General features: G+C 38.3%; 1 protein-coding gene across 1 annotated transcript in view; it reads right to left on the minus strand.

Annotated features, from left to right (window-relative positions):
- Positions 1-6,928: 6,928 nt before the first annotated feature.
- LOC138765164 (epidermal growth factor receptor kinase substrate 8-like protein 3) overlaps positions 6,929-13,630 on the minus strand; it is a 97,469-nt gene continuing 90,767 nt past the window's right edge. Inside the window, exons 19-20 of the mRNA XM_069942016.1 lie at positions 12,793-12,909; positions 6,929-7,993 (exon numbers count right to left, since the gene is read on the minus strand). Of these exons, the coding sequence (XP_069798117.1) occupies positions 7,957-7,993; positions 12,793-12,909 (154 nt within the window). The 3' untranslated portion in view covers positions 6,929-7,956. The remainder of the gene's footprint in view (positions 7,994-12,792; positions 12,910-13,630) is intronic.

Consider the following 13,630-nt stretch of genomic DNA (forward strand, 5'->3'; position numbering starts at 1 on the left):
GTGCCACCATCATAGGCACAAAACCTCCATGGTTACAGGACATTAAACCCCTCAGGACAAACAAAGATCTGTCTTCACCACTGAAGCATCACTTTTATTCTTAGACTAACTGCGTCTGTGAGTGTCTATTTATCCTTTGCTATTTATTATCTGTAGTTCTGTCTTAGCATATTGTGGTAATTTAATTTGTGCTATTGTCATTAATGATTTCTAATTGTTTTTTTTGTTCAGGAAGTAGGAATTACAGTGGATCTGAACATTGTACTTGAGTGTATGACAATAAATTCCTAACGATAGTGACATGGATTGTGTAAAGGTTAAAAACTTATGTTTTTGATTTTTCTGACTATCCTTTAAGAAAAATTGTTGTTTGTAGTGTTACCACAGTTACTGTGACATCATATGTTGTAATATCCATGCAGTCTCGGAACTTGCAATCAGTCTCTGGAGAATCATGGAGCTCTCAAAATACTTTTTGAATTCGTCGTCTTAATCGTTTGAATCATCTATTAATTATCTCTTATTATCATTTTATATTGTTATGTCTTTAAATATAGTCAAATGTTTTGTTTATACATCGTTATGAAAATCTTGATGCAAAGTTATGCAAAATGGTTATATCAACTAATCAAAGGCTACATAAAGCTGCAACTATGACGTTTGATTTATTGAAGTGATAAGATTGTAATTCGAGATATCGAAGCTTACGTTTCTTAGAAGAAAACATGTTTTGGAATTGAAAATTAACAGAAAATAGAAAGTATCATCAACAGATGGGCCATGGTAAGGTTAGAGCAAGGTGAAATTGGCATCAAAAGTTGCATAAGGATCTCTATAGGAGCTTTTATCTACAAAAGGCACATAACCGCCAGCTCATTTTTTTTAAAAAAAGCGAATTTACATTTTTATGTTGATGACCAAAAATGCGGATCGCATGGTGCAGGGGTGAATTACGAGCCGGCTTCCGAAGCTGAAGGAGGCGGGGTGAGACGTGTAGTAGTGCCGCCCGCCACCATGATGTCAAACATACGCTCTGGGAAGGGAAAGTGGCTTGTACTCAAAATGGCAACCGAAGAGCAGGTACAAGTGCTAGTAGAGATCTGTCTAGACAGCTTTAGGGCTCAGGCAGATCTTCTGCACAACGAAATCGCCTTTTTTGACCATATTAGTTTTTTTTTAAATTCGTGCTCTTGGGCTTGGACAGTGCAATTGCGACGTCTTCTGCCTGTAATGGAGAGATTGTTGCCACCACATGGTGGCGCTGTTAGGCTCCTATTCAGAAGATACATCACATGCCAATTAAGGCTGGACTCGCCCCAAGCCATCAAGATGACCCTCGCGATTGGCCTGTACAAATGATCAGGTTTTGGACTCCAGGCAGCCTGCCTGAACTTAGCCCTGACCTTCACCTGCACTTGGCTTTGAGCTATTGGTCACAGCTACCAATCGGGCCCAGTGATTGGCCCCCTAATACCTGCTGCAGAGTTATAAAGGCCCATGCTTTCCTTTGCTATTTCTCTCTTTGACTCCTCGTGGCCCGTGAGTATCACCTTTTGTATTGGGTTGGGGTGAGTCCTGAAGCCAGTTTGTTAGAACCGTGTCCAAACAGATGAAGGGGTGGGGACATGTAGCGTTACCTTGATCTGATTGTTTATTGTATGTGTATTCGTGTTATTTCCTAAGTTTTGTCAATTTTCCCTCATTACCCACAGTGTATATCCATTCTCTTGTGAACTGTGTGTTTAGGTAATTTAGCATTTAGATTCTGTTGTTCCATCTGCATCCCTTGAGAATAAACTGGTGCTTTGTACCTCAATCTCGGTCTGGTTCTTAACCTGTGGGACCCACACGAACCTTCACTAGCAACATCGCCCTCCCCTTTGGAGCTGCATTTACCAGCAATTCTTTTACGGAGGAGGTGGAGCGACTTCACCGCCTCTGAGTCTACCCCAATCTAGGCGGATGGAAGATGGAGCGAATTCAACCAGTCAGTCCACTTTCAGACTTTTATGGAGTTAAGTGAAGCAATTTAAAGACAGGGAATATCTGTCTTTACAATCACTTTTTTTTCCCCACTATGAAGGGCCAATAAATGAGTGGAGGAAATAGCAGCAATATTCATTATGTAGTTATAAATACACCAGCATAATTGTAATTACTTTGTGAACTACAAAATGAAAATTGGAAGATAATGCAGTTAATCATGTGCATCGGAATGAATAATTTTAAACTGGGTGAGAATAAATTCAATGGTAATTCACTTGCTTCCCTTAAATTCTGTGAAAGTCCAATATTTTCCTAGAAAAATAATTGTACGAGAAGGGGAAGAAATGATGCCACGGGGCTTGTGGAAATTTACAACCATATAAAAAGGAATTAATTTTATTTTTAGTGTAAAATAATACCATCTGTTTCCAAGGCAAATAAATGAAGCAAATTCACCATGGCAGGAAAAGAAAGGCAAAGATCATGGAAATTTTTTATTTAATTGGACAAAAACATGACATCAGTGTAGGATTTTAAAAAATGAATGGGATAATTGAAAGTGAACAGAAACAGCAAGCATTATTGCAAAAGACTAATATAGTTTATCATTCGTCCTTTTATTTTTTGATAAATTTTGCTGAGATGATATCACATTCCTGAACATATACTCTTCTTCACTTCTTCAAACTAGAATCATCGAGTATGTGCATGGATGTGGGCATTTTATCCCACTATAGCCAAGCACCAAGGTACACGAATTCTAATTTTCCCTCACTTCCTCATCAACTCTAACCCCTCCTGCCCGACGCTATGCCTTGAGCAATTTGCAGTGGCCGATTAACCTACCAGCCTGCAGGCCTTTGGGATATGGGAGGAAACCAGACCCTTGTGAGGGAAACTGGCACAGAAGAACGGGCGTGCTCCTCGGATGGGGCCAACAGCCAGGATCAAAGCTGGGCCTCTGGAGCTCTGAGGCAATGCTGTGCCATTGTGACATACATACAGAATATCACCTGTGAATTGGTAGAAGGATAAATGTGGAGTTGAGAAAAATACCTTTTCGCTTGGTGCATAGTGAGGATCTGGAACTTCCTGATGACTTGGGGAACCATTTCAAACACCAAGAACTGTGATGTGTCCATTTTTGCCCAGTATAGAAATAATTTTTTTTAAATTTTTTTATTTTTCACACCATAAATCACATTAGCCATGATACACACTTTTTCTTTTTCACACATATACAGTGACTGTTTCTCCCCCCCCCCCCCTCCTCCCAAGCCACCCCCCCACCCCCCCCCCCTCATCCATTTTAGGTATACAATCTAGGTTGCATTAAACCAGTCAGACAATGTTGTCATTCAACAAAAATACACCAGAAATTCTACTGAGTCCATTCTTTTCTTTCCTTCTCCTTCCATCAACTTAGGTAATGTTTGTCCCCGGTAGGTTTTCGCTATTGTATTTAATGTAAGGCTCCCATATTTGTTCGAATATTTCAATATTATTTCTTAAACTATATGTTATTTTTTCTAATGGAATACATTTATTCATTTCTATATACCATTGTTGTATTTTCAAATTATCTTCCAATTTCCAGGTTGACATAATACATTTTTTTGCTACGGCTAGGGCTATCTTAACAAATCTTTTTTGTGCATCCTCCAAATCAATTCCAAATTCTTTGTTTTTTATGTTACTTAGGAGAAATATCCCTGGATTCTTTGGTATATTGTTTTCTGTTATTTTATTTAATATCTGATTGAGATCTTCCCAAAATTTTTCTACTCTCTCACATGTCCAGATTGCATGAATTGTTGTTCCCATTTCTTTTTTACATCGAAAACATCTATCAGATACTGTTGGGTCCCATTTATTTAACTTTTGAGGTGTAATGTATAGTCTGTGTAACCAATTATATTGTATCATACGTAGCCTCGTATTTATTGTATTTCTCATCGTTCCAGAACATAATTTCTCCCATGTTTCCTTTTTTATCTTTATATTTAAATCTTGTTCCCATTTTTGTTTAGTTTTACCATTTATTTCCTCATTCTCCTTTTCTTGCAGTTTAATATACATATTTGTTATAAATCTTTTGATTAACATTGTATCTGTAATCACATATTCAAGGTTACTTCCCTCTGGCAAACTCAAATTGCTTCCTAATTTATCCTTCAAGTAGGATCTCAGTTGGTAATATGCCAGCGCTGTATCTCCAGTTATATTGTACTTATCTCTCATTTGTTCAAAGGATAAGAATCTACTTCCTGAAAAACAATTTTCTATTCTTTTAATCCCTTTTTTTTCCCATTCTCTAAAGGAAAGGTTATCTATTGTAAAAGGGAGTAGCTTATTTTGCGTCAATATTAGTTTTGGTAATTGATAATTTGTTTTATTTCTTTCTACATGAATCTTCTTAGTATGTTCCCTTGCGTATTAGCTACCTTCAAAAAGATATCTTGCATAAACTTTTGATCTTCTTCGTTAGGTGAATATACATTAAGTAGATTCCAAAACTCCGAATATATCTGACATTTTATCATAACATATCTCCCTGCTGGATCTATTATTTCCTCTTCTATTTTAAATGGCACATTTTTACTAATTAATATAGCCACTCCTCTTGCTTTTGAATTATACGATGCTGCTGTTACATGTCCTACCCAGTCTCTCTTTAATTTCTTGTGCTCCAATTCAGTTAAGTGTGTTTCTTGGACAAATGCTATATCAATTTTTTCCTTTTTCAGTAAATTTAGTAGTTTCTTCCTTTTAATTTGGTTATGTATTCCATTAATATTTAAAGTCATATAGTTCAGCGTAGCCATTTTATACTTTGTTTATCTTCTCTTTCCGTTTTTCCATCATTACCTTTCCTCCTTTTCCATTTCTGTTTTCTTATTTTAAACTCTTTATAAGACAACATTCCTACAACATCAAACATTTTCCTTATTCTCCTATTTATATCTTCTTTAGCCCCAATCTCCCCTTCCCCTCCTGAGTTGTCCTTTATCCCTTGTCGGACAACCACATCTCCCCTCTCCATTTGGGTTTGCGAATTCACTCGCAAGCGTCAACTGATTTTGCAGTGACCGCTATTCCCCCCCACCCAGCCCCTCCCAGAAAAGATTTCACTTTTCATATGTAACAAAGGTCACTCTTTTAATTCTCTCCTTATTCTCTCTATTCCATTACCTTCCCTTATTAATTCTTGTCTATACTATCTATATTTTCCTCTAAGTACAGATACATTCACGTATGCACATTGTATCTATTCACTCTTATACCTCTTTACCCACATACATATCAATCGTGATCATTTTTACTCTCATTACCCGTCTTCATCCCTCAGTCTATTTTTGTTTACCTTCCCTTATTAATTCTTGTCTATACTATCTATATTTTCCTCTAAGTACCGATACATTCACGTATGCGCATTATACCTATACACTCTTATACCTCTTTACCCACATACATATCAATCGTGATCATTTTTACTCTCATTACGCGTCTTCATCTCTCCGTCTATTTTGTAGTTGTTCTGCAAATGTTCGTGCTTCTTCTGGATCCGAGAACAGTCTGTTTTGTTTTCCTGGAATAAATATTTTCAATACCGCTGGATGCTTTAGTATAAATTTATACCCTTTCTTCCATAAAATCGCCTTTGCTGTATTGAACTCCTTTCTCTTCTTTAGGAGTTCAAAACTTATATCTGGATAAATGAAGATTTTTTGCCCTTTATACTCCAGTGGCTTGTTGCCCTCTCTTACTTTTTCCATTGTCTTCTCCAGTATCTTCTCTCTTGTAGTATATCTTAGGAATTTTACTAAAATAGATCTTGGTTTTTGTTGTGGTTGTGGTTTAAAGGCCAATGCTCTATGTGCCCTTTCTATTTCCATTTCTTGCTGTAGTTCTGGACATCCTAGGATTCTAGGGATCCAATCTTTTATAAACTCCCTCATATTCTTGCCTTCTTCATCTTCCGTAAGGCCCACTATCTTTATGTTATTTCTTCTGTTATAATTTTCCATTGTATCTATTTTTTGAGCTAGTAGTTCTTGTGTCTCTTTAGTTTTTTTATTAGATTCCTCCAATTTCTTTTTTAATTCTTCTACCTCCATTTCTGCTGCTACTGCCCGTTCTTCCATCTTGTCCATTTTTTTCCCCATTTCTGTTAAGGTCATATCTATTTTATTCACTTTCTCTTCTGTGTTGTTTATTCTTCTTCTTAAATCATTGAATTCCTGTGTTTGCCATTCTTTAAATGACTCCATGTATCCTCTAACAAGAGAAAGTATATCCTTTACCTTGCCTTTCCCTTCATCTATTTCACTGTATTCTTCCTCTTCTTCTTCCTCTGGGTTGGCCATCTGTTGTTTCTTTGTTGCCCTTTTCTTCTCTTCTTTCTTGTTTACATTGTCTTCTGTGGTCTCCTCTTGCTGCAGGTGTTCTGCAGCTGTCGTTGCTGGCTGTGGAGATCGACTCCACAGCTGGTTCCCCCCTCCCGTCGGTGTGTTTTTTTTCATGCGTATCGCGCACTTTTACTCGGCTCAGCGAGCCATTTTTGTAGTTCCATTTCTACCGACCTGAGGAAGCGGGTTTCTCTCTCCACAGCGGGCCTCTTCGAACAGGTAAGGCCTTCTCCTTCTTCCTCCGTTGTCTTCTCTTCCTCTCTTCTTACCGTTGATTTCGATTTTTCTTTTTTTGTCGCCATCTTCTTTCCACCTTTATACTCACTTTTCTTTAACTTTTATTTCTGTGCCTTTGTGTTTTCCTTTGTTTTTTCCGACTTTTCTGGAGAGGGCTGGAGTTCACCGTCTGGCCACTACTCCATCACGTGACTCCTCCCCAGTATAGAAATAATTGATGGAATTTCCACCTGCACAATATTATAGTGTTCTATGATCTTTTCCATGTGATTTTTTTTCCCCTCAAACAGTTGGAAAAATTAAATACTTCAACACAACCCTGGTTTTAAATGGGGGTGATCCACATCCATTTCAATACTTTCCAGAAGGGGGGGGTGGGTGAAGGGGGGTCATCAGATAATGCAGAGGAACAGGACTTCTTGCTTAACCTCATATCTTACCCTTACCTCCTCCAGACTACTGTGTCTGCAGCTCAATCTTCCAAGACTTCACCTTTTGCATTTCACAGAGCTCATTCATCCCATCCAACTGCACTGGCTCTTTGAACTACTACACCAACTGTCTATTGATAATCTATCCCACCAGATGTCTGATTCAGGTTTATTTAGAATCATTATCTGAGAACAAACTGCATTGCATAACATTTCAAAAATCTTAAGATTCAAATGTGCTTCTTACATTTTCCAGTGAAACCATAAGCATGATCCTTATTGCAAAGAATTATATGGAATTCTGAGTACAAACACAGACCATTTGGCCCCTCTTGTTTCTGCCTGTGTTTATGGCGTTACAAAAACTTGTTGTTCAAATGTTTCTGAAGTATTAAATTTGGTTTAAAATGCATTGGGAAATTATGAAAAGTGATTTATAACTTCACATTTGTACTTTCTGTGAATTGGTACACTTCAAACGAGTTTATTCCTCTCCTGTTCACCTCACTTTAACAGTTGATACTCTTAATTACTTGTTGGCTGCCAGAATAACAAAGAATATTTTTAATCCCAATAGTCCGTTTTCAATTTAATTGCCATTAGATTTTTTTGCAAGAACATAACACAGAATAATAAACATCTTTAACTTCAAACACAATTCTTTGATGGAGTGTTGGATTGGAAACTTCAAACAAAAATTCAGTTACAGGAACAAATACCTGATCATACTTATTGATTGGCAAGGACACACTCAACAGACAAAATCTGCCTATTCCTTTACAGAATGTTTATAGGTAAGTATGAATCTAATTAGAGCTGTCCAAGTCAAAAAGTCCACAACGTTGCCCTTTAATTGGTTTTCTTGTGCAGATTGTCATTCTTCTTTGTAATTTCTAATAGTCTATCATCCTTGCAGGGGCTGTTGACTGACTGTTTGTAAAGAAAAACAGAAAGAGATATTAAAATGGACTGATCTAATAAAATAAAGCCTTGGTTTTGTAATAAATATTTTTATTTTCTGAACATTGAATGTTTTTGGAGATGATTTTACGTTGTTGGGAGTACAGCGGGATTATCAAAAACCCTTCTTCTCATTTTGTATAGTCTGTGGGGGGTGGTAGAATTATTATAATGTACCTGGGGCCTAGCAGTAGTTGGGGAAATAAAATGGGTTCTCAGATTTCAGATTTATTGTCAGAGTACATACATTACATCACATACAACCCTGAGATTCTTTTTCCCTGTGGGCGAGGTGGAATTACCAATTATTGGCAGTGAAAAAAAAAACTGACTCAATCTACAATGTGTGATAGTACAGATTCTATCACCAATGTGTCTATGTACAGATGGTAGTGTAGGATGACTGTGATTGGCTGAGAGTGTAGCCACACCTACTGGCAGGTCTTAAATGATTGCTCCAAGCCAGACCAGGTCACTCTGGACTGATCAACCTACTTGCTCCAATCTTTTAGTTAATAAAAGCCTTGGTTTGGATCAACAAGTCTTTGGTTCTTTTGACGCGCTCTACAATTTTATTAACTAAAAAGTTTTGAAGGGATGGAGCATATGCTATGGCTGGACCGTCTCGACATCGACCCACAGTCAGCTACAGCCTCGAATGACTTTAAGCACTGCGTGAGATGCTTCGAAACATACGTACAGCTCTCTGACCCTGCCGTGATAGAGGACAGCCATCAACTACTAATATTGATGACTATGGTGTCCCCGAGAGTCTACCAGAGGAATCCTTTAAGACTTGCCAGTAGGTGTGGCTACGCTCTCAGTCAATCACAGTCATCCTACACTACAATCTGTACATATACACATTGGTGATAGAATCTGTACACAATGTTAACAAACAAATAAATGTAAACAAACTGAGTAATACAGAGAAAAAGATCAGTAAAGTGCAGAAGTAAGAGACCTTAAATGAGTCCCTGATTGAGTTGTCGAGGAGTCTGATGGTGGAGGGGTAACAAAAAAAATATTGTACCAGTTGAAGTAAAGGAAAATAGTGGGGAGGTCATGAATCATATAAGGATAACCGAGGAGGTAGTGATGGCAATGTTAAAAAAGATAAAGGTGGACAAATCTCCGGGTCCGGACAATGTATTCCCAAGGACACTCAGGGAGACTAGTGTACAGATAGTGGGCCCATTAACAGAGATATCTACGATGTCATTGGTCACGGGGGTAGTGCCAGAGGATTGAAGGGTGGCTCATGTTGTTCCGCTGTTTAAGAAAGGGTCCAAATGTAAGCCTGGAAATTATAGACCTGTGAGTCTGACGTCTGTGGTGGGTAAGTTGATGGAAAGTGTTCTGAGGGATGGCATTTACAAATATTTGGATGAACAGGGATTGATAGGTAGTAGTCAGCATGGTTTTGTCAGGGGTAGATCATGCTTAACAAACCTTATAGAGTTTTTCGAGGGTGTTATTAAAAAGATTGATGAAGGGAAGGCTGTGGATGTTGTCTATTTAGACCTTAGTAAAGCTTTTGACAAAGTTCCCCACAGGAGGTTAGGTAAAAAGGTAAAGGCATTAGGTATAAATAAGGAAGTAGTGAAATGGATTCAGCAATGGTTGAATGGGAGGTGTCAGAGAGTACTGGTAGAGAATTGTTCGTCAAATTGGAGGCCGGTGACTAGTGGAGTTCCTCAGGGATCGGTCCTGGGTCCACTATTGTTTGTTATATATGTTAATGATTTGGAAGAAGGGGTGTGTGGCCAATTGGATAAGTAAGTTTGCAGATGATACAAAGATTGGTGGTATTGTGGACAGTGAGGAAGATTACCGTAGCTTAAAAAGAGATATAGGAAAGCTAGAGGAGTGGGCTGAGAAATGGCTGATGGAATTTAATACAGATAAGTGTAAGGTGTTACATTTTGGAAAGGCAAATCTAAATAGGTCATATGCATTAAATGGTAGACAATTGAGAAGTGCAGAGCAACAAAGGGATTTAGGAGTTATGGTAAATAGTACCCTCAAGGCAGATACTCAGGTAGATGGTGTGGTGAAGAAGGCATTTGGAATGTTGGCCTTCATAAATCGGAGTATTGAATTTAAGAGTTGGAATGTTATGATGAAATTGTACAAAGCATTGGTGAGGCCAAATTTGGAATACTGTGTGCAGTTTTGGTCACTGAATTATAGGAAGGATATAAACAAAATAGAGAGAGTGCAGAGAAGGTTCACGAGGATGTTGACAGGATGTCAGGGTTTGAGTTACAGAGAAAGGTTGAGCAGCCTGGGGCTTTTTTCTCTGGAGTGTAGAAGATTGAGGGGGGATTTGATGGAGGTGTTCAAGATTTTAAAAGGGACAGAGAGAGTCAACGTGGATAGGCTTTTTCAATTAAGAGTGGGGGATATTCAAACCAGAGGCCATGGTTTGAGATTGAAAGGAGAAAATTATAAGGGGAACATGAGGGGAAATTTCTTCACGCAAAGGGTGGTTGGGATGTGGAATAAGCTTCTGGCAGAGGTGGTTGAAGCAGGAACATTATTTACATTTAAGGAAAGACTGGATAATTACATGGAGGGGAGAGGATTGGAGGGGTATGGACCAGGTGCTGGTCAGTGGGACTAGGAGGGTTGGGATTTGTTCTGGCGTGGACTAGTAGGGCCAAACGGGCCTGTTCTGTGCTGTATATGGTTATATGGTTGTTCCTGAACCTGTACCTCTTCCCTAATGGCAGCAGCGAGAACCAGGCATGTGCCGGGTGGTGTGGATCCTTGATAGTTGCAGCTGCTTTATGACAGCAGCGTTCCCTGTAGATATTCTTGATGGTGGGGAGGGTTTTGTCCTGGGCTGTGTCCACTACCTTTAGCTGGGCTTTACGCTTGGTTTCATTTTATCTATCCTATCACAATTTGGGGGCTTTGCAGTGTACTGAAGGAGGAGAGGATGCAGCTTCAAAGAGAGAATCCCTTCTCAACGTAACAAAATAGGAGCAGGAGTAAGGTATTCAGCCTATCAACTCCCTGATAGTCAATATGATCATGGCTGGTCTGCCCCATCTTCTCATCCAGATTCCCACAGATCTCAATTTCCCTGACCTTGCAAATACTGATCTACCTCTTCTTTGAATACATCCATAGTTTTGATCTCTACCATCCTCAGAGACAGTGTATTCCAGAGATTTTCCACCCTGCATGTAGTTTGTCTTAAATAACCACATCCTAGTTGTGTAACTCTGCCTCCTCATTCAAGATTTTCCGATTATTGGAAGCATCTATCTTTCATGCTCCCTCAAGGATCTTGCATGTTTCAAGATTCATGAGGATGTTACCGGGACTTCAGGAACTGAGTTACAGGGAAAGGTTTATTCTCTGGAGCGTAGAAGAATGAGGGGAGATTTGATAGAGGTTCACAAAATTATTAAGGGTACAGATAGAGTAAAAGTAAGTAGGATTTTTCCACAACCCAAAGGACAAGGGTAAAGGGTGAAAGGGGAAAAGTTTAAGAGGAACATTAGGAATAATGTCTTCACACAGAGAGTGATGGGAGCATAGATTGAGCTACACCCTAAAGTGATAAATGTGGGCTCAATTTTAACATTTAAGAAAAATATGGACAGGTACATGGATGAGAGAAGTATGGAGGGATATGGAATGGATACGTCAGTGGAACTATTCAAAGTAATAGTTGCACACAGAGTAGAAAGGCCTGAATGGGTCCTGCTTTCTGTGCTGTAACGTTCTATGGTTCTAATAAGATCACCCCTCATTCTTCTCAACTTCAAGGAATATGAATCAACATTAAATACAATAGCGAAAACCTACCGGGAACAAACATTACCTAAGTTGATGGAAGGAGAAGAAAAGAAAAGAATGGACTCAGTAGAATTTCTGGTGTATTTTTGTTGAATGACAACATTGTCTGACTGAATTAATGCAACCTAGATTGTATACCTAAAATGGATGAGGGGGGGGGGGGGGTGGGGGGGTGGCTTGGGAGGAGGGAGAAAAAGTCACTGTAAATGTGTGGAAAAGAAAAAGTGTAAATCATGGCTATTGTGATTTATGGTGTGAAAAATAAAAAATTTAAAAAAAAAGGAATATGAATCTAACAGAAAAATATCAACTACTGTACATATCTCCTGTACTTTTTCAGAAATGTCAACCCTTTCACTCATGCGAGCATCAGAAATCCAAGCTTAATAACGCAACCTATTACTCTCTGATCGTTGATGCATTATCTACCCTTGGCAGGGATATCTCAATTAAAATTGAATCAGCTTGAATAATTGAAATCTCGAGGAAGTTCTTAAATCAAATTAAAGCCTAGGCTGTCCTTTGAAGTTATATATGATCAGTTTATATTGTTAGTTAGCAAAAACCCCACCATAAAGAATTAAAATTGTTTCATTGAATGAATTAAGATGTTAAATTCCCATGACACCATCCAACCCCTGGGAACCCTCCAAATTATTTCCGAGCCCATGAATTGCTTTTCCAAGTCTACTCATTATTCCAAATGCTGATAAATCTATGTACATTCAGTACCCACAATCTGCAATGGGGTTAATGAGTGGATCATTTCGGTAAAGTGGTGGTTGTGGAATATATTTATTGCTTCAGAACCCAGGGAAGAACTTGGCTAATCCTGCCTTGGTACCTTTTATATGTACCTGAGAAGATGGAAGGGTTTTGAATTCAACGTCTTACCTAAAAGTGATTTTAAAGTTGCACATTATAGTTTCAGGACAAAAAAAACTCTGCTTCCTTACCTCCTGTGAATCTTATCATAGACAATGCGTCCTTCGCTTGCACTAACCATCTTCAACTCTTCCTCAGTTAAACTCAGTAATTGTGAACCAGAGAGAATCCCCAAAGTTTTGACAGTCCTGTGGGAAGAGAAGAAACCTGGGATGAGAATTATTCTTCAGGAGAGAAGATTAGTGATTAGGGTAAACATGATGCCAGCTGTTTTTATCACTCAGGTGATAAGTAAATTCATTTCTTTTTAAATGGAAATGATAAAAATTTAAAATAAAAACAGAAAAAGCTGGAAATGCTCAGCTGATCTGGTATCTTTGGAAAGAGCAAAGGTTCTGGTCTGTGAACCTTCATCAGAACTGTGAAGGAGAAAAAGTACAATTTATTCTTCTGAGCCAGAGAAGGTGAGAGTCAGGTGGGTGGAACAGGAATGAATGGATGAAAAAATGACATTTATTGTCATATACATAAGTACAATATACAGTTTTAATGGAAGCTGCAGCTTTCCAAACACAATACTAACACAAGAGAAAATATCTCTGATAGAGTGAAACCAAATAAATTAATGTAGCAGTTAGAGTGGCAGTCAAAAGTATATTATCCACCTTTGTCTGGATTATGTGTAATTGATAGCAAATCTGTGTGACATGCCCAGCAAATCAGACAAGATGCACAGAGAAAAAAAAACCGAGTTAAAATGAAAACAGACAGAAAGCCGGCCTGTTCTGAACAAATGAGTGAATTATCTAAAATTAGAGAATTTGTCATCGACTCTAACTTTATTCCACCCATCAAACCCAACCATTTTGCCTCCTAAAAACAAAATCCTTTTTCTCTCATTGATAGTTC

The sequence above is a fragment of the Narcine bancroftii genome, chromosome 5 (assembly GCF_036971445.1).
Source record: "Narcine bancroftii isolate sNarBan1 chromosome 5, sNarBan1.hap1, whole genome shotgun sequence".
NCBI lineage: Eukaryota > Metazoa > Chordata > Chondrichthyes > Torpediniformes > Narcinidae > Narcine > Narcine bancroftii.